This window comes from Macrobrachium nipponense, chromosome 39 (genome assembly GCF_015104395.2).
Source record: "Macrobrachium nipponense isolate FS-2020 chromosome 39, ASM1510439v2, whole genome shotgun sequence".
Classification (NCBI taxonomy): domain Eukaryota; kingdom Metazoa; phylum Arthropoda; class Malacostraca; order Decapoda; family Palaemonidae; genus Macrobrachium; species Macrobrachium nipponense.
Window position 1 is genome coordinate 14,985,172 of NC_061099.1, and position 26,826 is coordinate 15,011,997.

The following is a 26,826-nucleotide window of genomic DNA, read 5'->3' on the forward strand; positions in this document are numbered from 1 at the left end:
TCCCACAGATTTTTGGTACTCGAGTAGCAAGCTCTACTTCCAATCCTTGGTGCCTTTCTTGCCTAGTCTGTTGTGTGCCCAAGTTCTTCAACTCTTTCACAAGTTATGAATCTTCTCTTCATGATCCCCAGTCATTCATTGTTCCAGCAACTGCAAGCACCAGTCATTTCATTCTCCTTTCCAGACCATTTCCCTTGACATATAATGTGTCATTTACTTCCTCTAACTTTCCGCATCACTCCACTACTAGACACACTTTTATATCTTCTGCATACTATTCTAAAAACTCTTCCCATCCACCATAAATCATGAAATCTCTCACAGCAACTTATTTTTTATACCTTTCATCTTCAGTACTTTCCATTTTGCCTGTCATCATTTCCGTCTCGAGGTTTCACCAAGTCCTCGTATACCTGAAGTCGTTTTTATTTTGGCCAGTCCATATGAATTATTGTTAAATTATGAAGAAAAGGTGTTCAATATCCCAGGAAAATAAGCTCTATGTAGCAACCTGTGCATGTCGCCCTGTATACTACTAGTTACCAACAGCTACAAGGACGCACTCCATTGTTGTGCGATATGAATTTGCCCAGGCAGTAATATACTGAAGCATGGATTGGTTCCTATGAGAAGATATTTCCAAGGGGGTATTCTTTGCCAGATATAGAGGAGTTATGTTCGGAAACATACCAATATTTGACAATAATAAAACATAAACTATGGTTTCTCGTCATCACTAAAAACTCCTAATTTGTTATCCTAACTTCATAATCGGGTGAGTTATTGCGTAAATAAACGAAAGTTGCTTTATAGTTATGGAAGGTACTAAATAAGATATGAATGTATATTTTCGCCCAAGCAAAAAACGAAGTCGTGCACTTGTGATGCTTGTGTCAAAAATAATTTGTAAATGACAGGAAGACACTCAGAGATATTATCATTATCATTATTCATCCTGTGAATAAATCTCTCTAGAGCAAGTTTAAATAACATAAACTTAATTGTCAGACCTCCCAAATTAAGATATTCAAGTGAAAACATACAAGACGAAAGTATTGAACTGAATATGAAATACTATAAACATGAATATATAACGGAAGTTTATGCATCTATATACATTTATAATATTATTATATATAATATATATAGATTATATATATATATAATATATATACACACACATATACATGTGTTGGTAATGTATATGTATAATATGTATGTATGCATATTCAATGATAAGTTGTCACTTTTTGCACAACATTTTTATGTTTTTAAATATGAAACCTTAACTAGCTTGGTAACATCGAATTTATTTTTACAAGAGATAACTCACACTTAAGGAGGTTTAATATATAGTAAGTGCATCTGCCATAGCCAGGAATCAATACAATAGGGCATAGTAATGAATCTTGGCCAGGGTAGATGCACTAATCACATGAGATTCATATATAAAGTAAGGTGAATTCGATATTAATAAGTTACTTTGTAGTTTAATTTTCTATATATGATATATATATATATATATATATATATATATATATATATATATATATATCCCCGTATAATATATAATATATATGTATGTATGTATGATATGTATTATATGTTATATGTATGTATGTATTTATTATATATATCATTATACCATACATATATATATATATATATATTATTATAATTATTTATAAATATATGTATATTATATATATTTTATATTAGTATATATATTTATTTTATTTATATATATATATAATATATATATATATCTATATATGTATATATATTATATATTTTATTATATATATATTTTATATATATATGCGCGTGTTGTTGTATAAGGTTATTGGAGCATACCACTAAATAAAGCTGAATAGTAGTCATAAATAAAAAAATAAAAAAGTGAATAAGGGAGAATAGATAAATAAATACTAATAACTAAGCAAAGAAATGAAACCTGTTTAAACATTCCGGGACACCAGGCAAAAAGTAACGAAAGATCGGTATGTTTAACCCATCCTTGCATCCCATACACAATCTCTTGAATTTGATAGACCTTCGGGGGTTTTAAAAAATATGTTCACTTAAAATGTTTGGTTTGACAACGAGTGTTTTGTGGCAGTTGTTTTTCACGTCAAGAAATTACTCAGTGAACCTGGACATATTTACTATTGACACTTTGGTATAGAACTAATTAACTTCATGTTAATGACGTTGGCTCAAATTTAATTTGGTAATAGAAATACAATATATCTTGAGACTTCTTTCCTTAAAATATTTTCGTGCGTTGGAGTAAGTTAGGGCACGGGTTACCATTAGGCACCTGCAACCTCACTGTGGCAGTGTTGAATACACTGGCTAAGCCCCAATATAAGATTCAATGCTTTGGAGGGTCCCCTCCACAAAGCCCTTACGACTTCTTTTATATGCATTTTCTCTTTACGTCAGCAGCAGCAACAACAAGTAGATGCATATGCTTACAGTTCATATATATATATTTGTATATATATTAATATATATATATATAATATATATATAGATATATATGTATATATATGTAGTATATAATAATATATTAATATATATATAATATAATATTAGTTTATATGTATATCTCTGTATATGTATGTATGTGTTTGTGTGTGTGCAAGGGAATGCATGGTAAATTCATGTTCATTACATATAGCTAGTAAAAGTGACCAGTTCCGGTAAATTCTGAATTTTTGTACAAATTAAATTTTGATTAGATTATTTATCCTTCTCTAATTGTGCCTTTTATTTTGAATTGTTTCAGTAATTAGTTTTTTTTCACTATTCGTTGTAACTTCAAGTTCTTAAGTAACGGTGGCGATGTTTAAGAAAAAATATTTTACGTAAAATTTATTTTATTCTGAAGTGGCTGTAAAAATATGAAATGAGAATGTAAGCTGTATTTGCTTTAGAATTAGCTCACTTCAGGAGACTTTCATGGAGATTTCCAGTTATTTAAAAAAGAAAAAAAGTGTGTGAAAAGTTCCTCAAAACATAACCGTAACTTCATTACTGATAACCAAAAGTAGCAGGGTTGTGTTTGTTTGAAGTAACACCTGATTAACTTACCTTCCTGCCTGCTGGAAGCTCTTGACTACCTCCTTTTATTACTACTTACTCGAAGGAGTTGTTGTACCCTAGGAAAGTTTCTAAAGAATTTTTGAGGCTGAAGTAGCTCATTTTTGAAATGCAATAATGAGATTCCACGTAAAATAGCTTCGTAATTGACTACTCTTCTTAGCATGACATTAATCCTGTTTTTCACCACAGGCCTTTTGCCTCTCGTACACTACCTCATAACAGACATTAACTTTTCTGGATTGAATGCGTCTGTTTTGTGTTACGTTGTTCCTTGAGTTATTGGAATGTGGCATAAAAAGACTTGTCTTTAAGTTGATGGATAGGGTGTTGGATGTTCTTGCCTTTTAACATAATGGATTCTAATGACCTGTGAGTAATATACAGGATGTAAAAGTAGATCCTTGTCTTAAGTGCAGGATTGGATCAGAGGAGTATTGGCGCCAGCCTCGCAATCCTCATTGATGAGTATCTCACGATGGTATTGGAAATGCAGGTAGCAAAGTCCAAGATATTAATTTCATCCTATATTGCTTTGGTAGAATATGTGTCTACATTTGTTGCCTAGCCTCGCTTCTTTCTGATGTGCAGACCATGCCTTGGTCTGACATCATCGTATGCAGCTGTGATGACCCTGTTAACTCAACCGTGTGATATGGATCATACTTAAAAAGAGACAAGAGGAAAGTTATCTTGTTAGTGCTGCCTTGTGTTAACAGACCAAGTTCTTGGCAGTGCTTTGGATTATTCCTGTGACCAGTGCTCTGCGTGGCTTGTTCACTGGTGCTCTGATCTTGTACTCTACCTGGAAATCTTCTTAGTCTTAGTATTGAGTACAGGGGCAAGCATTGCCGGGTATACCAACCCAGTTGTTAAAGGTTCTATTGCTTCCCTTCTTGGCCAACGACTATATTAACCATGATGACTGATATACATGAATTAAAGACAGCAGAGGCTGATTTCAGTGGCATTGCCTGTATTGAAGCATGTCAGTCACTTCTTAAGAACCTTCCCCTATTAGCTCTCTTCGTTGAAGAACGGAGAGAAAGTTTCAGTAGAATATGACGAAGGCAGGTTCATAATAAGTGTTTTATCTTAGGTCACGACCTGGATGATTATGTGGCAACTAATGGACTTCATTTAGTGATAATTGATGATGTATAAAGATGCTGATCTCCTCTGTAATTGGGGATTTTCCAAGTTCCCAAGATTGCCAAAGTGACCAATGACAGACAGGCAGTTTTTTAAATGTTTAAAAGAATTCAAAACTTGATGTTACTGAGGTGCTACAAGTTGCAGATGAGACAATGAGCAGACCAGAGATGAAGGGGGTTCATCGGGTTACTGTTCATTTGTCTTGCTGGCCTGAAAGCTCCAGAGATTCCAGGGACTATTAGGTATATAATATGCAACTCTGTGTATCTGGATAGACTATGGGCAACTTCATGTGTCTGATGGTGTGGCACAGCATTTCCTACCCACCCACAGCAGATGTTTGATGGGCTAGTTAAGGGCATTAAAGATGAACAGTGGGCATTAGATATGTCCATTCACAGCAGATTTGTACAGTGCCAGTTGAAGATTCCATACAGATCGTCCCAGAGGTCCTGAAAGTCTTAGGACACATTTTCTGGCTTAAATTGTTTCTTTCTCTTACTGAGGCAGCTAAAGAGTCAGATCTGTGATCATTTTAGAATTGGAATTAAGGTTATGACAGACAATACGATGGTGCTTATAAATAAAAAAAAAACCATTAATTCGTGGTTCTTGAAGGAACATAGATATGGATGCTCAAAATTGCCTAGGTCAGGTGCCATGCACAGTGGTTTCTTAGCTCAGCTTTTTTTATTCGTTCTGGAAGACTGGGGAAGCATTGCATTGTAGCTCTTCATCTCAGTGTTCTCTGTTAATCCACCATCAATGAACTGGTTGAAAGTACACTAAAAGCTAAAATAACAGTTTTATTGAAAAAGAAATAATGCCCAACAAGTAGAAATATATTATTTAAGAGGGAAATATGTTTTTGTTCTAATGTGAATGGGAAACTAAGGGGTAGAGAGGGAATAATAATTTCTTCATTAATTTACGATTGTCAAGAATAATAATGGCCATTGTATCCATAGTTATATCCATTCTCTGTCGTTGTATATAGTGCTATACTAACACAGTCTGAAAGGAAAGATTAGTTATAAAAGTTTATCATTTATTTAATGCCACCTTTTTGTCCAAAAGCTTCGCTAGTTTTTTATTAGGATGTTGCTGTTTTGTTATTTACATTCTGTCTTGCCATCGAGGTTCGTTTTCAATGGGGATGTCAACTATTTCTTCCCAAAATTGACACAATAAAGAAAATGCTATTGAGTTAGCAATGTTGACTTTGTCCAAGATGTGTGACACTCAACGCACGAACTTTACTATCACCTTTAGATTTGGACCTTTCTTCTTGGTCTCAAGGATTTTTTTGTAATATATATTAACATTTCATCTTAACTAGGTCCACGGAATGTTGAGGGGTTAAAAAGGTAATGGAGGTTGCAAATAACATGGAAATCATTGATTTTATTTGATAGATAATTGAGAGAAACAGTATATGTATTAGGAGAAAGGGGGTTCATTGGTACTCTTATGTTTCAAAGTCAACACAAAATTGTTCATAATTTGACTATACAAAAAACAAAAAATTAAATTTCTCTGTAAATCATATTTGATTAGAATGACGGCACTTAGAAACTATTTAAAGCATTTTTCCAGAGTGAGAAATTTAAAAGGAAAGAGCATTACAAATTTATAGAACTAAAGAACCTATTTTTTCACAGTAAGAGGAGATTATTTAGTAACAGGATCACTTCTAACCACAAGTAGTTTATTGAGACTTGTTTTTATACTCGGTACAGCCCAATATAATCTATTATTAAGAAGCAGTCAGGAAGATATTGAGGTGCATTGATACGTGAAGGGTAAATCATCAAAGTCCTGAGACGCACTTAAAGGCCGAGTATTTCTTTGTTCCCTTAATTGCCTTTATTGTATGTTGATTTTGATGTAGGAGTATGCTATAGCTTTTTCTGTATCATTTATTTATCCTGTATTACCTGGTTTGTGATTTGGTAGCTGTATTCATTGAGTCATGGCAATTCAAATAAAGCATATTGATAACTGCCTTGTTTTTTTTTTGTTTTTTGTTTTTTTTCCGTTTGCTGTTTTCCTTATGACTATGACTTTTTTATGAGAATACGTACACTTGAAGAGAAACTTCCTAGTGTCTGAATGGATATGCTTTGTGTAATCTTCCAAACATCCTTTGATCCATTTCAAAAGCAAATGCCTTTTCGTGTGAGTGAGTCAATCGACGTTTCCCTTTTTTGTTAAAATGAATAAGATCATCAAAACAGATGCCTGACTGAGCCTGAGGTTCTCCAGTCAAGATGGAGAGGTAAAGGCAAGGCCAGTTATGTATATGTTTTCGGATTTTATTTGAAACCTTTCTTGCCATTTTTCTTGATACCTTTTGATAGCTCTGTAGCATGCATGTTGGCAATGTTTGTCCTTTTTCAGTGTTAGTAAACCAGAATAACTCATATGCTAGGATGCAGTTAGGCTTTTAGTTAGTCACTCAAAGCAGCATGAAGTACCTCAAGTTTTGGTTTTAATACTTAAGTGTTCATTGTTTTGATTGATATATTAATAGGTCATATGTTTTGATCATGGGGTGTAAAGGGTGGTAAGAGTAAGTTCCTGTGCACTGGAAACGGAAAGTACAGGTTTTGAGAGGATTGTTTAGGAAATGATGGTACTGTACCGCCTCATGATGTAAGTAGTATGCTTATGAAAATGTATTATTTGAGACTTTGATATGTTGACTAGTTTTATCCCGAGCCACTGATTTCGAAGGTTTTAATCTGAGCAAACGTTTGTGCAACTCAAGGGAATTGGAACAAATGTTACTTACGGATAAAAGTGGTTTGTGTTCCCTGTTCACACCCAGAAAAGCAGAATTCAAGAATGTATTTTTCATGTTTTTCGTTGTTTTTATTTAGATTTTGTAATTCAACCAATACTCCCCTGTTGCAGTACACATTGGTTGGTGAACATTGACATCAGAACAGTTAGTTGTGTCTTATAGAGTTTCCTATTACACGTGAATTCTACTTCCTATGTCGAGGCGTTTTTTCAGAGCTCATTTCATTCTTACATAGTCTTCTTTCACTGTCCTAAAGAAACAGGTGAAACTTTTTGTAGTTTTGACCCTACTGTGTAAATAATGTTTTGAATGTAGAAGGACTGTGTGATTTGGAAAATCAGAAATTATCAAGACATGTATTCAACGACCTTTGAATGAATGATACCATAGCAAAAACATGCTCTTACCATCAGAGATAGATTTTCAGCCTACAAAAAACACTCTTTTGCCAGACAATTTTGCATAAGTAGATAAGGTGTTCGTGGTGCCTTCAACAGTGACTCTTTATCGAGATATAGCTTTTAAAATATATTCTAGGCTTTTCTATAAAAAAAACTTAACAAGAAAGAGTAATCTGTATACATCTTTTACGATGGAAATAACCTTATTAGTAAACTATCAGAGTAAAAGACGATCTACTACCAAACTGGTTCCCAGTGTTGTAGTTATATTCAGCCATTTATATGAACAATTTTGGTCATCATCATTCATTATCAAGACCTCTGCCAGTGGTCTTTAAAACAATTGTAATTGGTGGTCTGATGACCTCTCTTCTGCCATTGCTTATCACTTAATTTTTTTCTATTATTTTTGTTTTCCCATAATTCAACCTAATAATATCCTGATCTGGATTCCCATTTGTTCCCTAGGTATTTCTAGTAGAACACTGTAATTTCATTTTTGCTTTCTAAGTGACAATGCGCGACAGTTCTGTCAAATTTAGCCATTTATTTGTCATGTGCATCAAGAAGATTATTAAGTTTAGCAGAATGTCCATCACCCAAACGATTTTTTATTTACATTTATGGGGCACGATAAATGCTCTCATTTAGAGCTTTTCACTTATTATTAAATAGTTTCCTCAGGTGCTTTGAATTTCGATGTATTTAGAGCACAGCAAAGTTTTTTCACTTAATTTTTTTTTAACTCAGCACTTCGACTTTGAGACATAGCAGTCACAAAACAAGTCATATCGATACTCTAGACTTTTTTTTTACTATGAAGGATCTGTGCTGCGTTTTTATCAAATTCAAAGCAATTTTGCCCTAATAGTCAGATACAACAACAAAAAGGTGCCGATCTGTTTGACAACATTGTAATAAACAAAATATGCATCCAGTGCTCTTATCAGATGGCAGGATATGCAGGGACAAAATGAAATTGTTTTATTTAATAGAGGTAAATAACTTAAAATTAGTACTTTCTCGGCTGTAGCCTCTCAGGGTTTCTTAAACCTCAGTGTTATTGTTGATTAAAACGGTACAAAAAGTGTTTTCTGATCCGTTTCTCGCACCAAAAAAGAAATAATAGATATTTAAAGACTCTGCATAGCACAGTCTGTGTTCATGTTAGATCAGATCGCCTTTGATGAGAATTTATAATCTTCACATGTGGAATGTTTCCCTATAATTTTCAGTGATAATTCGATAGCTGTTAAATTTAAGCCTACACTTTTTTTGTTAAGTAAAAGCCTTTTATTTTACTGACATGTTGCCGTATACACTATATGTATTCTGTTGACGGAACTACGTTTTAGCAACCAGTTTAACACCCAATCACAAGTTCTTATGATAAGCGAAATTATGGAGGTTTTATGTAGCTTCTTACTTAGTACATGAATTAAACATATTCGTAGGTTGGGTGTATTTTTCAGAATAAACACCCTGATATAAATCAGGTCCAAGTTACTGTTTCCTTCATGTATCTCTTGCAAGTTACTCTTCCTACTTCCTTATCATTCCCTCCTTACCTAATTGGTTTGACTCTACATATGGTCACTTTTGCTTTGATGTTATTCTTTTTGATCCATTTTGAATGCTGAGGGTTTGCCAGGTTCTACCGTAGGTTGTCAGATTCTAGCACACATCTTTGTTCCCCAAACACGTCTTGCATTTTGGCACCACGTTTGAGGTTGCATCTATAACTTTTGCTGCGTGATAGAGGGTCTCTTATCCTAAAGTTAGCTAGGCTCATTCATTCCTAATGAAAAATCACCTTTTTTGAGACAAAATATAATCGTGGATAAGGGAAGATTGATTATGATTATTTATAATTACTTCAATTCTTTCTCTTGATTTTTTTTTTACTTTTTTTTTTTTGTTTTTTTTGACTAACGAAAACTGGTTCTGTATGATCTCGGAATTTCAGAAAATGGTTAAATTGTTTAAGGTAATGATGGATTCGCATGTAAGAGCTCTAGCCATATGTTTGAACTCCTCCTTCATAACTTGGAGCTTTTCTCTATAATTTCATCATCTTGAAGTACTCCATATTCCACCGGAAATATCATTTTAGTGCCTTTATTCATTTCTAACACGTTTGGTATTGCTCCGGCACATTGGCTCATTAGCGTGTTAGTGCAAAGTGATTTGTGTTCAGCTCGAGTTGGGTGACTATCAACTCCTCAAGCTTGAGGGATAATTTAACTGTTGAAGATTTTGTAAGAACCTTGCAACTGACTGGACATATACAGTAATTAAACATCTTGATTAACTTTAGTTTGCTTGTAGAATGAGTCGAATTCCTCAATATGTATGTGTATATATATATATATATATATATATATATATATATATATATATATATATAATATATATATATATGTATGTATGTATGTACATTACATAATTGTATATATATAATATATATATAATATATATATTTAGTGTATATATATATATATATATATATATATATATATATATATATATATATATATATATATATATTGAGGAGTTCGACTCATTCTACAAGCAAACTGAAGTCAGTCTGGCAGAAGTTACTGTGGATGTTCAATTACTGTAGATTCCAGTCAGATGCAAGGTTCTTACAAAGTTTTCAACAGTTCAATTATCCCTTAAGCTTGAGGAGTTGATGATCACCCAACCCTAGCGGAATATCTATATCTACAAAAAAATATATATGTATACACATATATATGTATATGGCCTTTATGTATGGGCTTTTCCTGTGAAAGGTGGTGGCTCAAAACACCATCATAATCGACCCTTCCCTCTCCATACTAAAGTCTATGCTTCTTGGATGAACCAACTGTGCAGAAAGGTGCCACAGTATAGGATGCGTCATACACCTACACAGGAGGCTTGCTAAAAGCCAATCGAGTTCCCCTACACGCATTCATTCATTCATCTTCTTGGAAACGAGGCCCTTCCTTCCCAATACCTCTTTTACCCACATCTCTCCAGTGCTTTCCAGATCCTCCTCCTCCTCAATAATGCTTTCTCTTAACCAGACTGTCACTTCAAATTCCATTCTTTCCATGTGACCAGACCATGTTGAAATAATGATCTGTATGTTTGTGTGTGTTTCTGATGCACGATTTTTTTAAGAGGTAACCATTGCCTCGGGAAACATAACTATACCATTTGATTATATACAACAACTTCTCAAGAATAAGAGTGATTGCTTTCTCTATCTCAGCCCTGGGATAAGTCACCAAAGAAAGCAAATAGCAACAAACCCCATGCAGTCAAGAAAACCAAACACCCATTGCAAGAGATGTGAGGTTACCTAGGTATTAAAAGCCTGTTTGTTTTATGAGTATAGCCAAATCTGAGTCAAGAAGGGGCAGTTTTTCCTCTTTGTGGCGTATCTATTTTTGTCTTGTAGGGTTCATGCGAAACTGAAAAATGGGTTGTAGCTAAGTTATCATACGTCTCGCTGGGGTAAGGGTTGAAATGGTCGTGTTAAGGTAAATGGACTTTGGATAAATCTCGACCTTCGTGCAACAGTTGCATTAGACGTTTGAAGGCTAAGGAAAGAAGCGGTTTATGATCTACGAGGATAAAAGGGAAGCTAGAGGCAGAACTAACTGATGGAGATGAAATGTGAAGCATTTGTTGAAAGTGAAACCTGTTCAAGAATGTAAGTTTCAGAATAGGTTGTGTTTTATACCTGTGGTTTTACATTTCCATGAAGTCATGATGAACACCATGAAGGAGAGAAGAATTGTGTATGTCCATTGGATGACATTGTGTAATTGAGAAGTCTTGGGATAACTAGGGAAAGCATATCTTGAAAGTGTTGGTTTGACGGATGAGGATAAATGCCAGAAAAGAAAGGCCTTGATATTCAGAGCGAGAATGAATGCAAGATAGAGGTGAGAAGTGCAATTTGCATTGTAGGTCATGTGATGAAACTATGCAACTTGTTATGGTATATGGTCAAGTTGTCATTTATAAAACCATAGAACGAGGTAGGGAAGTTGTCAGATTTTTGGTTATCTTTTTAAAAATGAGAAGTAATTTTATTTCTTTAATATAACACTATATGTAAATTGTTATAAACTGTCAGCCAAACCAAATGAAGACTTTTTTTTTTTGATGAACAAAATTATTCTCTATGACAAGTAGGAGCTTTTTACTTAGTGTTCTTACTTGTATACTTTCATTTAATATATATACTTTTTAAATGCTCTAAAAGTGAGCACTAAAATAGTTCAATTGATAGGACGTGCCTAGACAACCCAGGACCCATTTTTTATTTCACATTTATGCCGTCTTCCTCTGCTGGCTTGTATGACCTTTTTAAAGTTTGCTTATATATATACATATATACCACTTTAAAGTATGTATATATATATATATATATATATATCACATATACATATACATATACACAGTGAACCCCCTTATTCGGGCACTCCGGATTCGAGGACTCATGTATTTGTGGATTTTTCTCTGGAACATATACCCCCATTATTCGTAGAAATTCACCTATTTCATCATTAAATGCACTTTTTGTGATAAAACCATTAAAAAAAACAGGTATAAAAATGTTTAGTGTGTTTTTCTTGAGATTTAACTAACAAAATAGGTGGTTTTAAGCATTTTTATTATAGGGGTTTCAACTATTTCCTGATTCTAGCTATTCGAGGTGGCGGTCTGGTACCCATCCCCCGCGAATAAGGGGAAAACACTGCATATACAGGGTGTAACATGAATTTATGCAAATATTTGGGGAAATAAAAGAAAATTTCATTGTGAGCAGAAAATGTTCTTTAAACATATGCATTTTAAGTCTTCGTTTGTTAGTGAGGGGAATTTTTAAAATACTAGTTGATATCATTAAATGGCCAAGTAAGATGGCACATACGGGATGTCAGAGAAAGCTTTTCTGCAAGAGCATGTTTGGGTTACAAGTGTCTGATTCCTTATTCATTATGTTAGCAAGAAACTGGAGACAATGCCTTACTGTTCTAGTAATGTGGAATATGCAGATATGATGTTTATTTATGGGTTTTTGCAACGATGAACTCCACTGTTATAAAAAAAGGAAATCTGCGATTAGGCCGATGTGAGTAAAATGCTTCCAAATCAGATGTATTCTTTAGATAATGATCAAATGGGGAAAAATGCAAGTATCATTGAAGCCTTTGCCCTCTCCGTCAATTGTATTCACTTGAATCAGATAAAGGAAAGAAAAGCAAGGCGAATGGAATCTCCCCTCCATTAAAAGACAGGCCTATTCATAAACGCTGATCAAAGATTTAAAAAGTATTTAAAATAATCTCTAGTTCTCCAGCAAAAGTATTCATCGCACACGAGTCGAAGGGAAAAAATTACTTGAGAAAACGCTTTTGGCTCAGTCATATGAAAAAGAATGGGAACATTCTGGAAAATTCACTTTCTTCAGTCTTTCCTGAAAAGGGTATATTCATGCAGTAATTGAAAGAGGTAAAATATTGGCATTGTTCAAAGTGCAGCAACCTCCCTACCTGCAATCCCTCGTCATCATGCATGATTACCGCCATTATCACTCATTCAGCATAGGCCTAGCCCTGACTCCTGATTCAACAATTCCGTGACATTTACACTACTTTGCTGATAAGTAAAGCTAATCATTAAAATTAGATTACAGTGAAGTCTGTTCAGAGGTGATTTACTAATTGAGGGGACTGTAATGTTACATTTTTCAAAGACCTGCGAGAAAAAAACTCATAATTACAAGACTTGCAATCCAGTTTCCTAATGCCTAATGCACTTCATCAACCCTCCTCCCCCCACCCACTCTTATCCCTGACTACTCAGACATCGCGTAGGCCATGTTGGCCGAGAGTGTTGTAAAAATTTGCATCACCGATAAACGAAGCCTTAAAATGCATGTGTATAGAACATTTTCTGCTCTGAATGACCTTTTCTTTCATTTCTCGAAATATTTGCATAAACTTGTTACACCTCATATAATATATACAGTACCCGACTCATGAGTTATAATAAGTGTTTTTGCTTGAATATTGTTCCCCTTAATGTGCTATTTGAACCTCTAAAGATGGAAGTTCCTTGAAATAGTCGATTATCATAATTCCTATAAGGCGATTGACAATCATTTCAATCATTTCATAACTCTGATAGGCTGACGCTACCTTAGCAATAGCAAACACACACTCGATGTTTTCATGTTGTCAATGTCTCCTGAAATTCCTACACTTTGGTAAAAATACACAGATTGAAGTGTGGAATGTTGGCCACTTTCGCTTCGGAGCCACATATCATCGGAAATATTTCTTTGGGATTATATGTATATAAATATATATATATATATATATATATATATATATATATATATATTGTATATATGTATGTATGTATGTATGTGTAATTATTTATGGAAAAAGAACTTTTGAGTATTATTAGTAAAATTGACTCATACGTATCATCCCAAGTTGATCAAAGATTGAGGATTGGTATTTTGGTATTACTCTTTACAGTTGAATTTCTTTATGGACCCAGTACTATATTAGAGTTTCTGCTTCTTAGGTTTTCAATTCTATGTTGTGATAGATGAGCCATTGTCTTTATAACGGTATGTCTTCTGAAAGATAAGGTAGCTTATGTTAGTAAATGATCCTCTCATGAACAAGTAATCATCATAATGTTTTATGGGGTGGGTGATTCCCGAATTTTGTTGACGTTTTTCAATTACACTTCTTTCTTCTAATCTTGTAACTCGTCCACGTGGGTAACTACATCCAAATATATCTGAATTCTCAGGTTGTGTGTTATCTTTCATGTTCAAGGGTTCCCGTGTTGACTTCTCAAAGACAGTTAATACATTTACATGTATGTGTATGCGTGAATGTGTGCGTGCGTGTAGAATTTTCTGTCCGTATACATTCTTTGTCTTAATATCTGCATATTGTGACTGCATATAGTGTGTATTTTTATGTATATATATATATATATATATATGTATAAGTATATATATACAATATTATTTATATAGTATATATAAGCTTAAGCTTATACCTATGTAAATACTATAGTATACATATAGCGTTAGATGTGTATGTACGTAAAGTATGTGAGCTATATTGATGTGTGTATATGTGTATATATATGCATATATGCATATATATATATGGGTATATATATACGATTATATATGTATATATATATATATATATATATCTATATATATAGATATATATATGTGTGTGTGTGCGGTGTGCGTGTTAGAAATTTACATACATCGTTAATATCATTCTACATCCGCGGCTTTGACTTAGGTATACATATGTATATGTATCGTGATCTTATAAATCTACTTACCCAATGATCTATGTGACTCAAACCGACATTTAGTTGATTCTTACTTACCAAACCATTCTTGTAAACTTTTTGTCACTTTATTTCACGATATAGTTATTATTATTTCCTGTCAATTTTCCTGACTAGAACTAGACTCCATTGTCTTTTATGTATGTCTTTACATTGTTACCATATCAGTACTGGTATTGATTTGATTAATTTTTGCCTTTATTTTTTTTTTTTACTGTAGTTCCCACCAAAATGAATGCTTTGGATTTTTTGCTGCCTCTTTTGGTTTCCATTTTGGTTTTTCCCTTTTGTTCTGTTTTGCTGGTGACCCTCACCGACTTTGCTGTGAACCAACCATTTTATCTTTGCATTATCCTGACACGGCAGTTGCTCGTAGCAAGTCATCTGGATACTGTTTCATTTCCTTCTGGGTCAGAATGAAATCTTCAGAAGATCTCGCATCGGTGAATGTTGTCTCCGGGTAAGATAACGACAAACTGATTGGTTGACAGCAAAGCCAACATATCAAAAATCGGGTGGGAAAATTTTTGCCTTTGCTTACGTCATTGCGACACTCCTTGTGCTAGAAGAAATTATATTCTAGCTGTAGTAAGGCTCGATTTTTAAGCAGGATTTAGTTAAGTAATCTGTCATGTTACGTAAAAGAGGAAAAGAGCCTGGCAAAAGAAAATCAGGAGAAGGCAATTTGTTCTCTTTTCAACTCAGTTCACTCTTGCTGTACATAGACCAAAAGTTCTGTAGACGTTTGTTGAGAGGAGGACGCTTCGTCTCCTCGTCAAAATTCTATAAAGCATTTTCCTATGAAATTTAGAGATCCTTTAGAAGGCTTTGTCTACTTTCTTATTAAACTGCACTCATATAAGGATCAGTGTGTCCAGTTTAAGCACCGCTCTCATTTTCTGGTCATTGCAGAATGAATGCATTGTTGTAATTTGACGTATTGCAATTCTCGTCTGTACGTGATTGTTGGTGCATTTATGTAAATCATAAACATTTTTAACTGTTGTTAAATATTAATACTGACATGTGTGGTTGGTTGCGTGTATCTCTTCTTAATAACTATCCCCCAGATTTGGTTTTCATTCAGCCTTTGTACATATGAGTACGTATATTCTGTACATATGAATATTTTTTTGTTCTGCACGCAAACATGCAAACATATACATACATACATACATACATACATACACACACGCACACACACACACACACACACACACATATATATATATATATATATATATATATATATATATATATATATGATATGCTACATATGTGTGTGTGTATTTAAGGATTGTACGTAGTATGTGTGTGTGCGTGTGGTTGCATATTCGTATAAAGAATAATTGTGTACATCTATGAATTTGTGTGGTAACTGGAATTAACTGTGTATTTGTGTGTGTGTGCGTGTTTGACAGTCGTCAGATAAATGTATATTTATCATTAATCAGTGTGATTGAAACCAGGATGATGAATGTTTGTCTCAGTTTTCCCACTTTTTCTTCCCTGCATGAATGATGTGTACATGTGTTTGTGTATGTGGAGACTTTTAAATCTGAATGTGACTTGATCAGTGTACACACTGAAGGTACAGTATACCAGCCTCACCTTATAATATTCACTTTGATTTCAGTATATTCAGTACTTAAAGTGAAGGATGCACCTTAAACATAGGCTGTTTTCGTTTGTAGACAATACTGATGTTAAACGCCAGTATTCCAGTACTACTTATTATATTATTCCACACGACACCTTATGTTTTCTTTTAAGGACAAGCTTTAAGTAAGGACTAGACAGTTCCAATTTTATATAAATATACTCTTCCTGAATTCTGCTACAAAATAAATGCTTAGTGACCACCATTATTAGTTCCAGCTGATTCCTCTGCCTAATTTTGACTGTATGCTTCATTCTTGATGCTAGAGCTTCGTGACGGGGCCTCGCCTTTCATGCTTGTCGGCTCCAGTGCTTCTGGAAATGAGGCCAACCAACTGCCTTACCCTCATTTTGGCACCAGGCTCTTTTGTTTCAATAGCATATCATAAGCTGATCATATCTATGCAGGTGATGAGTTAAAAAAACATAAATTCTTCAATTTTTAGGTAACATAAAAAGATGTTGTTACAAGTTATCTTTATTTTGAAATTTGCTAGTGTTCACACTGCCATTTTCCTTGGTTTCTAATCATGGGGCATGAATTTCCCAGTGTTTGAAATTGAGTGTTTAATAGCAAATCCCTTTTATGTATGTGACTGTATATTGCATTCCTACATTTTTTCTTTGTTTTACCTTCACCTCTGGAATGTTTATTTCTTTTTTGTTTTCAACAGTTTCAACATATATAGGCCTAAATGCTTCTTGTTTGAGAAGTGTATTGTGTGCATCTTTTGATGATTTACCCTAATCTTGTCATATTTTGAATTGGATCATAGTCAGTCTGGGAACAACAGACGCTTAAACGTTGTATGATTCATAGAACTTTGTTACATCTACAATCATATGATCTGAACTTATAAAGGTCAGTTGAAATCTTTCTTCTTTCAAGATTAAAGTGATTAGAGACCATTCCCAAAATTTCTTACAGCAGGACTGGTCATTTTGTACTTTTAAGTAAAAGCAGTCAACTTGATCGGAATTACATCAACTAACTTATGCAAGAGTTATCAGACAACAAGAAAGTCATATTGTATTTCGTACTTCTGGTTCTGTCTTCCACTGTTGTATCCTGACGTAATTTCTGAAATTCAGGCTCATTTCTCGACCCCTGAGACACTCCCGAGGACCACTTAAATACACTGCCTATGTAACCCTTCAGGTGCTGTACTACTCCACCTCCTTGTTCACTGCCGCCGGTCTCGAGGAGTGGCAGTCTAAGTATGCCACTCTTGGGGTCGGGTCAGTGATGGTCATCATGACTCTGGTGTCGATCCCTCTCATGGACCGAGCGGGAAGAAGAACGCTCCATCTCTATGGCCTCGGTGGCATGTTCATCTTCTCCATCTTCATTACCATCAGTCTCCTTATAAAGGTAAGAGTATGGGATTGTTCAGAGACCAAGATGTTATTTATGTTATATTACTATTAAGTATTTCATTAAGGTTTTGCCTTAGATTTTCATCGTTCTTAATTAATTATAATATCAAGAGCTTTGTATTCCGACCATAGTAGTGGTTTGTTTCATTGTCATATTATACCTGTTCTTGATTTACATACTGTTTACCCTAAGGGTAATGTTATGTTAAAAAATTCAGCGTTTGTTACCTCACACATTTTTCATAGAAAGGTGCCCTTCATATTTAAAAAGTAAATTGAAGGTAAGTAATTTACGGGTATATTATTCCGAGTGTAAAATTAAATTTTGTGTAGAAATGTAACTATTGATTACTGTGTCCAGTTTATGTGTATGCTGATGTTAAGCTTTTTGCTCTTCTAATTTAAACTCGGCGATACTGGTAAATTATTTTATTATAAATTTTGATGTTTTTCATTAGACGCTGGAACAGGTTTTTCTTATTCATCATGAATTCTTAAGAATCACAAATTATGCACTTTAATCATACTTGTGAACACAGGAACAAGTATTGACAACTATCTTTTTTTTTGTGGCTTCGAGATAGAAGTTGTTTATCGTATTTTATGGCATACTCACTAACATGATCTCAGTACTACTGTTAACAAATATTCTCAGAAATTAACTATAATTATTCGTGTCTGAGCTTTATCAGATTAGGTGAATCATGATACGTACTACACTGGTGTTCCTTGAAGATTTCAGCCAGTAAAAGTTTGCTTCCTTAAAATTATGAAAGTAACATGGAACATACGAGCAGTGCACTTCTGAAAAGTCTTCAGGATCTAATACATAGTAAACTTGGGGGTTTTGAGTTATTAGATCAACAGAATGCTCCTTCAGATTGTAAATAAATAAATATAAACCACTATCTTAGCAAGACATCAGGTCGAAGAAAGGATACCTTGCTGTTTGGATGGACTAGCATTAGTTAAATAATACCTCATATTTGAAATGACCTGTGTAGTAGTCCAAAGTAAAAACCATTGTCTCACGAGAACCTCTCAATGTAATGCAATGCAACAACTGATTAAGAGTTTAAATAGATCTTTTTGTTCTTACAAAGAGATGAGGTACCCCACTGATTCCCTTTCTTTGATATGGGGCTTTGTTCTGCCTTTGCATCTTGCTTATCTCACTTTCATCCTTTTATTGCAATGGTGTTTCCTTTTTCACCTTATGCAATGTATCTCTTACTATTGCTATCATTCTGCGTGTATGTCGTTATCAACTTTTATCATACCTTCTACTGTCCACACATGGTCCCTGAATGATAATACAGCTACATATTTTTCAAAACTAAATCGCAGATCATCCTACAGCTTGTTTTTTAAGTTTGATGGTTAAGTGTGTATTTCTAAAAAAGATTATTGGAAAAATTGTTTTTTAAGTTACAAATCATTGGATAAATAGGAATGTATATATTTGGTCAAACAGTAATACATCGGAAGTGTGTGGATAATTTTTCCCATTTTCCTTGGCACTTACCCCATCCTGTTTTTCTCTTGGTGATTGGAAACTTTTTGCTACTTGACCTGCTTATCCTTTTCTTCTCTGTGGAATTAAGTTAACGTCATGATATTTATGCTTTTCTGATATTTCCTGCTTGAATTAAGCTTTCTCCTTGAATGAGCTCCCTTCATTTTGCTATTTCAACTTCACCTCACCTTCTCATGTTACATTTGGGCCTTAAGATTATTCTTGCTCTGCCACTGGATTTAGTTTCTCCCCTCATCTGTGTTCTTATTTTATTTTGAAAACATATCTTCTAGTTCTTTCCCTTCTTCGTGGGTAGGGAAAGTTTTCCCTGTATGCAACTCTTTTTGAAACTCCTTTGCTAATTGAAGTAAAAGAATTTTTTTTGTCCTTTTTTTCTCCTGCATTTTTTTTTGTCGTTCTCCTAGATTTGGTCAAAGTATTAGTCTAGAGCTGGTTTCAGAAAGGTTCTTCGACGAAAAAACTAACTTGAGTACACACACACAGATATTTAATTCTCCCTCAGTTACTAGACCTGTAACATCTTAAGAATGCATGAAAATTAACCGTGTTTAAAGAAAGGCTCTCCAGTACTCATTAAATCGGTTCACATTGACATAGTTTTAATGGATGTCTGCCAATCAACCAGCAGATAAGAATTTCACAATCCCATGTATAATTAAAGTCCTGTGAATCTAATCAAGAATGCATGTTTATATTCAACATTTTCAAGAAGCTTAACGTTTTCTTTTCAGTGTTTCTAAATTTGTTAAGACCCTGGTCCTTAACATATCATTAACCAGAAAGGAATTGTAAACCCAAAGTTTAAATATATATTTACAGAATAGATTTATAGTGTCTGCATCGAGCACTGAAAAAAATGTGCATGTTGAACTTGCTCTGTGGTGAAAGAACTTTGAAATTAACTTGCGAGTCCTGGATTACCTGATGAATCACACAGCTATAGCATTTATTCAGCACATGTTCATTTAAAATCAGTAATGCAAAGTTGAAGGGAAGTAGTAAAGCCAGATTATTGTCATTCCTAATCATATTATTCCTAGAATGATCTAATACAAGACAGGGTTAAGGGACAAAGGGTTCTTGGTTTGGAGTTTATTTTAATGATAAGACCCTCTTGGCTAGTTTTGATATGTGCTGTTATTTTACTCATGCCAAAGTAAGGGAATACCATAGGTTTATTTTTGTAACACGATACAATCTAAAGCCAGTTTGATTGCTTTTATGCTCTTGCAGGATTTTGTTTTTGAGAAGCATAGAAGGTTTCCTGCGTAATTATAACTGCAATGCCATGAAGAATTGGACTGAATCATCCTTATACTTTTATGAAATCCATTACTAGTCATTACACTAAGGGATACTATAGAATTCAATAAAACTGGACTTCAGGAGTCAATATCATATCGTAGATTCAGGATCTGTAACTTCCTAGCATACTTAGGTCTGAGAGGGTTATGTGTGTTACCTGCACATAAAATGTTTTCATGCTACTTGCAACAGAAGTCTTTTAAATTACTGCAGCTTCGTGGACAATGATTTGAGCAGAGAAGAATTCATGCAATTCATGTTACTATTTTTTCTCATGTCCAATGTTATGTAGAATGAGTGGTTGTAGATATTTTATGGTTGTTTTGAGAGAGTATTATTTTAGTTTGTTTCCAGTTGTGTCTTTGAATGTTTTAGTACAGTGAAAGGTATTTTTTAAATTTTAATTACCCTCTATGTTTAATGAAAATTCAGGGTACCCATTATAGTGTTTGCGGTACCTGATCCTTAAGCAGCTGAATGCCTCTCTTGAAGTCATACAGATCGTCTTGAATCTCTCCACAGGAAATGATGGCGTGGATGACTTTTATCTCTGTGATAAGCACCCTCTGCTTCGTCATCTTCTTCTCAGTAGGGCCTGGCAGTATTCCCTGGATGATCACAGCAGAACTCTTCTCTCAGGGCCCTCGACCCGCCGCCATGTCCATTGCAGTTTTAGTGAACTGGCTCTCTAATTTCATTGTTGGCATTGGTTTCCCTAAAATGCAAGTGAGTAGTGAGACCCGTAGCTATCTGTCTTAGACTTGCAGATATTGTCCATAATTGTGAACCTCTAATTGGTTTTACTTTAATCCTTATTTTATAACAGAATTTGATGTTTTACTAGCATGAAATTTGTGGCTAGAACGTATTACTTTATGCTAGAGCCACTGAGTGGACCAATGATTATGTTACTTGTACTCATGAGTTTGGTACTGGTCGGTCTATTCGTAGACACCTAAAGGTCACTGAATTAGTTACTGTTAGGAAAATTAATATTCATTAATAGTGACCGAAATCATATTTCTGTATTAAAATGCAAAAGAACAGTTTTTTTGTCATTGCAGTGGCTTCTAGCTTATATTTTGCATTCATATTCAGTAGGTATATGCACAGTGCTTTTTCAACCTTAATGTCAAAAATCTAAAGGATAACTGTCGATATCTGATTAAGATATGAAGACTTCCATGTCAGACAGAAAATAAATGCTTATGGAGTTTATTTTCCCATTTTTTATACATTTCAGACAAAAAGAAATGATAAAGAAATGAAGGCTTTCAATACAAGTATAAAAGATCACCAGAGTATAATGTATGGCCGATAACCTGCATAACCTATTCCCAGATTACAGCAATTGCAGAACAGCTGTTATAATTGAACATATTTATGCTACAGCCAAATTCACAGCCAACAGTAACTTGGAAACTAATCCTTGAAAGAAATATTATAATAAAAGACATTTTCAGTTTATCCAATTGTAAATTTTATGTTATTTATGTAACACCTGTCCTGATTGAGATAGGTTAAACTGTTTACTAATAATAATAGTAATCTACCATTTTAAATTGCTCATTAGGAAATTTATCTAGACTAATAGTGTACAACCTCTTTAAGAATGCATACGTTTGGATTATGAATACTGGGATACATTGGCATTTAGTAAATTTTGTGCTAGTGAAACTCTTTATTTTATTTAACTTATTCATTTATGATACATTCACCTCGTTATAGCATACTTTAGATAAAAATCCAGTAATATAGGTTTACAAGAATTATAATCCACATCCCTCGCACTTGCCTTGATCAGTAACCAAGACTTATTTTTTCAGGAAGCATTTGAGAATTACACATTTTTGCCGTTTAGTGCTCTGCTTGCATGTTTCTGGGTCTTTACCTACTACAAGGTTCCAGAGACAAAAAATAAAACGTTTGAAGAAATATCAGCAATCTTCCAAAGAGGGGTTGAAAGGTAGGTCATGTTGCATCTGCAGTTTTTGCAGATTGTCAGATTTTATGTACGAGAGATTTTTTAACACAAGAAGAAGGTATTGACAGTCATTGTTTTTTTAATTAGTTATTTGGAACTCTGGAAAATTAGTGAGAGAGATAATGATAATTCTGGTGTCTTACAACTGTGTATATATTTTATATATATATATATATATATATATTATTATAATATATATATATATATAGATATATATGTTATATGATATAATATATATAATATATATATATATATATATATATATATATATATATATATATATATATATATATATATTTATATATGTATATATATATATATTATATATATATATATATATATATATATATATATATATATTTATATATATATATATGTATATATATTATGTATATATATATACATATATATGTTATATGAATATAATATATAATATATATATATATATATATATATATATATATATATATATATATATATGTTGTTAACAACCATCAGATGTAGATTGCAGAAATGTATTTAATGTTTGTAGAAACTTTAATTTATGCATAGCCTTTTATTTTATTTTGCAGAATTGGCTGTTTACTAATTATGCATTTATGATTTAAGTAGCCTGCATATGCATTAATCCTTTGCTATATGCGCATTACCTTTTGGATCTTATTTGCAAAATTAATTTTTGTTAATTTTTGGAAATTCCATCATTCATATGAGTTGAAAGATATAAATCAACGACAGTTACGGTGTGTGTTTGTGTGTGTGTGTGTACATGTATGTGATATATTATATATATATATATATATATATATATATATATATATATATATATATGTGTGTGTGTGTGTGTGTGTGTGTGTGTGTGTGTGTATGTGTATATATAAAACACCTGTTTCTCCAAAAGAGAGATGGTTCCAAAGAGAGTCAGGCAACCGTCACATCCTTATCTGCTGAATTGAGAGGATATTTCTAATGAAGATTAACTTCCAGAACCATAGCTGCTTCATAATTCTAGCTATTGAATACTTACTGAACTAGATTTTGATATATACATATATACACACACACACACACACACACACTATATATATATATAATATATATATATATATATTATTATATACACACACACACATATACACATATACATATATATGTATATACAGTGTGTCCTCAACTCATGCCGCCACCGACTTATGGTGAGTTGATCTTACAGCACTTTTTCAGTACCGTTAATGGCGCTTTACAGTGCCATAACTTGATATTACAATAAGTTCGGCTCTGTTAGCACCATTGGTCATCACCACTTACGGCAGAAATCTAACTTACAGGGCGGCACTAGAATAGATCCCCAACCCTAAGTCGAGGACTCACTGCACACACACACACACATATATATATACTATTATATATATATATAATATATAATATATATATATATATATATATATTAGTATATATATAGTATATATATATTGTATATATATTATCTATATATATATATATATATATATATATATATATACTATATATAAGGTTTTTGCCACAAAGGAAAAAATGAAAAGTGAGATAGCCAAGAACTTTCAGTCTACACAACCCTTTACTCAGGCACAACTGACCATACAGAGGAAAAACATAGTAAAAGTAGGATAAAGTAGGCTTAATATCCAAACTGACACTACAAGATTAGCAATAAGGTCGATTTCACTCTACAGAAACGAGGAAACGTTTTTCCTCTGTATGATCAGTTGTGTCTGAGTAAAGGGTCGTGCTAGACCGAAAATTCTTGGCTGTCTCGCATTTCATTTTTTCCTTTGTGGCAAAAACCTTTGTTTATACAAAGCATTATGTTTTATATACTTTGTGATTAAGTTATTCAGCATTTTATATATATATACATACATACATACTACATACATCATCCATACATACATACATACATACATACATACATACATACACTACATACATACATACATACATACATACATAAATCAAAATACTTGCAGTGACTGTTGAACTTTCATATATTATATACGTATACGTGTAATTATATAATAATATCTATTTCTAATATATATAATTATTCTATATATGTATATATATCATATAGATAGTGTATGTGTATAAAATAAAGGTAATGCCATGAAGGAAAATGAAAAGACAAGAAATGGTGAGATCTTTCGGTCTACATGACCCTTGACTTGCCTCAAGTATAGGGTCGTGGAGACCGAAAGATCTTGGCATTTCTCCTCTTTTCATTTTCCTCCATGGCATTTCCTTTATTTTATACATAGCATCAAGTTTTATATATTTCATGATCAAGTTATTCAAGCTACTTGGAAATCTTATCTTAATGATAAATAATATTGTCAAGACCAGGAAGAACATTCTTCATTTAACGAGCTTTCGAGATATAAACCTCATCAGGCTGAAAAATTGACAACGATGAGAAATCACTAAAATTACAATAAAATGAATTGTCTTACTAAAATCTTCAGTATAAAAAAAAATAAAACGAATTGCACATACATAATATAAAATTAAACAAAATTACAAAAAAAAACACACTAAAAAAATGCATAACAGGAAAATGAAAATAAAAATAAGGTGAAAGGTAAACAAACTAACTACACTCAAGGTAAAATGGCTAACGACCCAATTGTGTACCTACTATGAAATTACATGATGGCTAGTTGAATACCGAACGAGTTGTTGTTCAATTCCGGTTTCATCCTCTAAATAAACAGCGACTCTAAAATTAAAAGGTCAAGTCGATTTGAGCAAAAAGATAGTACTCTAAAATCCAGGTTAGTGAAAGGATGGTCCTGTACTAAACCACCTTTTTCCGCCATAAAGGAACACAGTTTAAGCACAGGACCATTCTTTCACTGACCTGGATTTTAGAGTACTATCTTTTTGCTCAAATCGACTTGACCTTTTAATTTCAGAGTCGCTGTTTATTTAGAGGATGAAACCGGAATTGAACAACAACTCTTTCGGTATTCAACTAGCCATCATGTAATTTCATAGTAGGTACACAATTGGGTCGTTAGCCATTTTACCTTGAGTGTATGGTAGTTTGTTTACCTTTCACCTTAATTTTATTTTTATTTTCATGTTTTGCCTTTGTTTTAGTATTTTTTTCTTTTGTAATTTTGTTTTAATTTTTTAGTTCGTATGTGCGATTCGTTTTATTTATTGTTTTTGCTGAATATTTTAGTAAGATAAATAATTTTATTGTAATTTTAGTGATTTCTCATCGTAGTCAATTTTTCAGCCTGATGACGAGGTTTTATACCTCGAAAGCTCGTTAAATAAAGAATGTTCTTCCTGGTCTTGGCAATATTATTTATTGTTAAGATATATATATATATATATATTAATATATATATAATATATATATATATATATATATACATACATACATACATACATACTACATACATACATCATACATACATATCAAAATACTTGCAGCGACTGTTGAACTTCCATATATATATATATATATATATATATATATATATATATATATATATATATATATATATAGATATATATAGTGTGTGTGTGTGTGTATGAAAGTGTAGCAGTCATTACAAGTATTTTGATGGCTCAATCTTCTCAAATGTTGAGAAGGTTATCTTTGAAAGGGCATCTAAATGATTTGGCTTGGAATTCCATATATCTGGTTATGTGGTAAGACCAAGTGATCAAATCAGTTAATCCTAAAGCTTATGACTTCTGCAGAGATCTTCGAAATCACAAAGGGGCTGACGTTTACAATGGGCTCCCATGAGTGGAGCTGTCATGCAATAAAATGCTCTCAAGAGCAATGTCCAAAATAATAACAAGAGAACTATAGTCCTTTAAAAACAGTTCATTTGAAGACATTATGAAACAAAAACTGACATATTGATGTGACCAATAGCCTTTTATTCACTTCTCAAGAAAATGGTTGCATGAACAGCCTCCATAGATTTATGCCCAGTGCTCCATTCAAATACAGGTAATTCCTACCCAAGTATCATGGAGATGCTGAGAGGAAAGTATGTGCACCTGCTAAAAGCCTCCTCATGGCAGTTATCCTAGCCAAAAT

The 26,826-nt window shown here is 33.2% G+C and overlaps 1 protein-coding gene across 7 annotated transcripts in view; it reads left to right on the forward strand.

Moving 5' to 3' along the window:
* Positions 1–26,826, forward strand: part of LOC135210146 (glucose transporter type 1-like) — a 372,059-nt gene that overhangs the window by 301,875 nt on the left and 43,358 nt on the right. For all 7 annotated transcript variants that reach the window (XM_064242967.1, XM_064242965.1, XM_064242966.1 and 4 more), the window contains 3 exons: positions 17,684–17,896; positions 21,266–21,469; positions 22,570–22,709. In XM_064242967.1, coding sequence (XP_064099037.1) covers positions 17,684–17,896; positions 21,266–21,469; positions 22,570–22,709 — 557 coding nt within the window. The remainder of the gene's footprint in view (positions 1–17,683; positions 17,897–21,265; positions 21,470–22,569; positions 22,710–26,826) is intronic.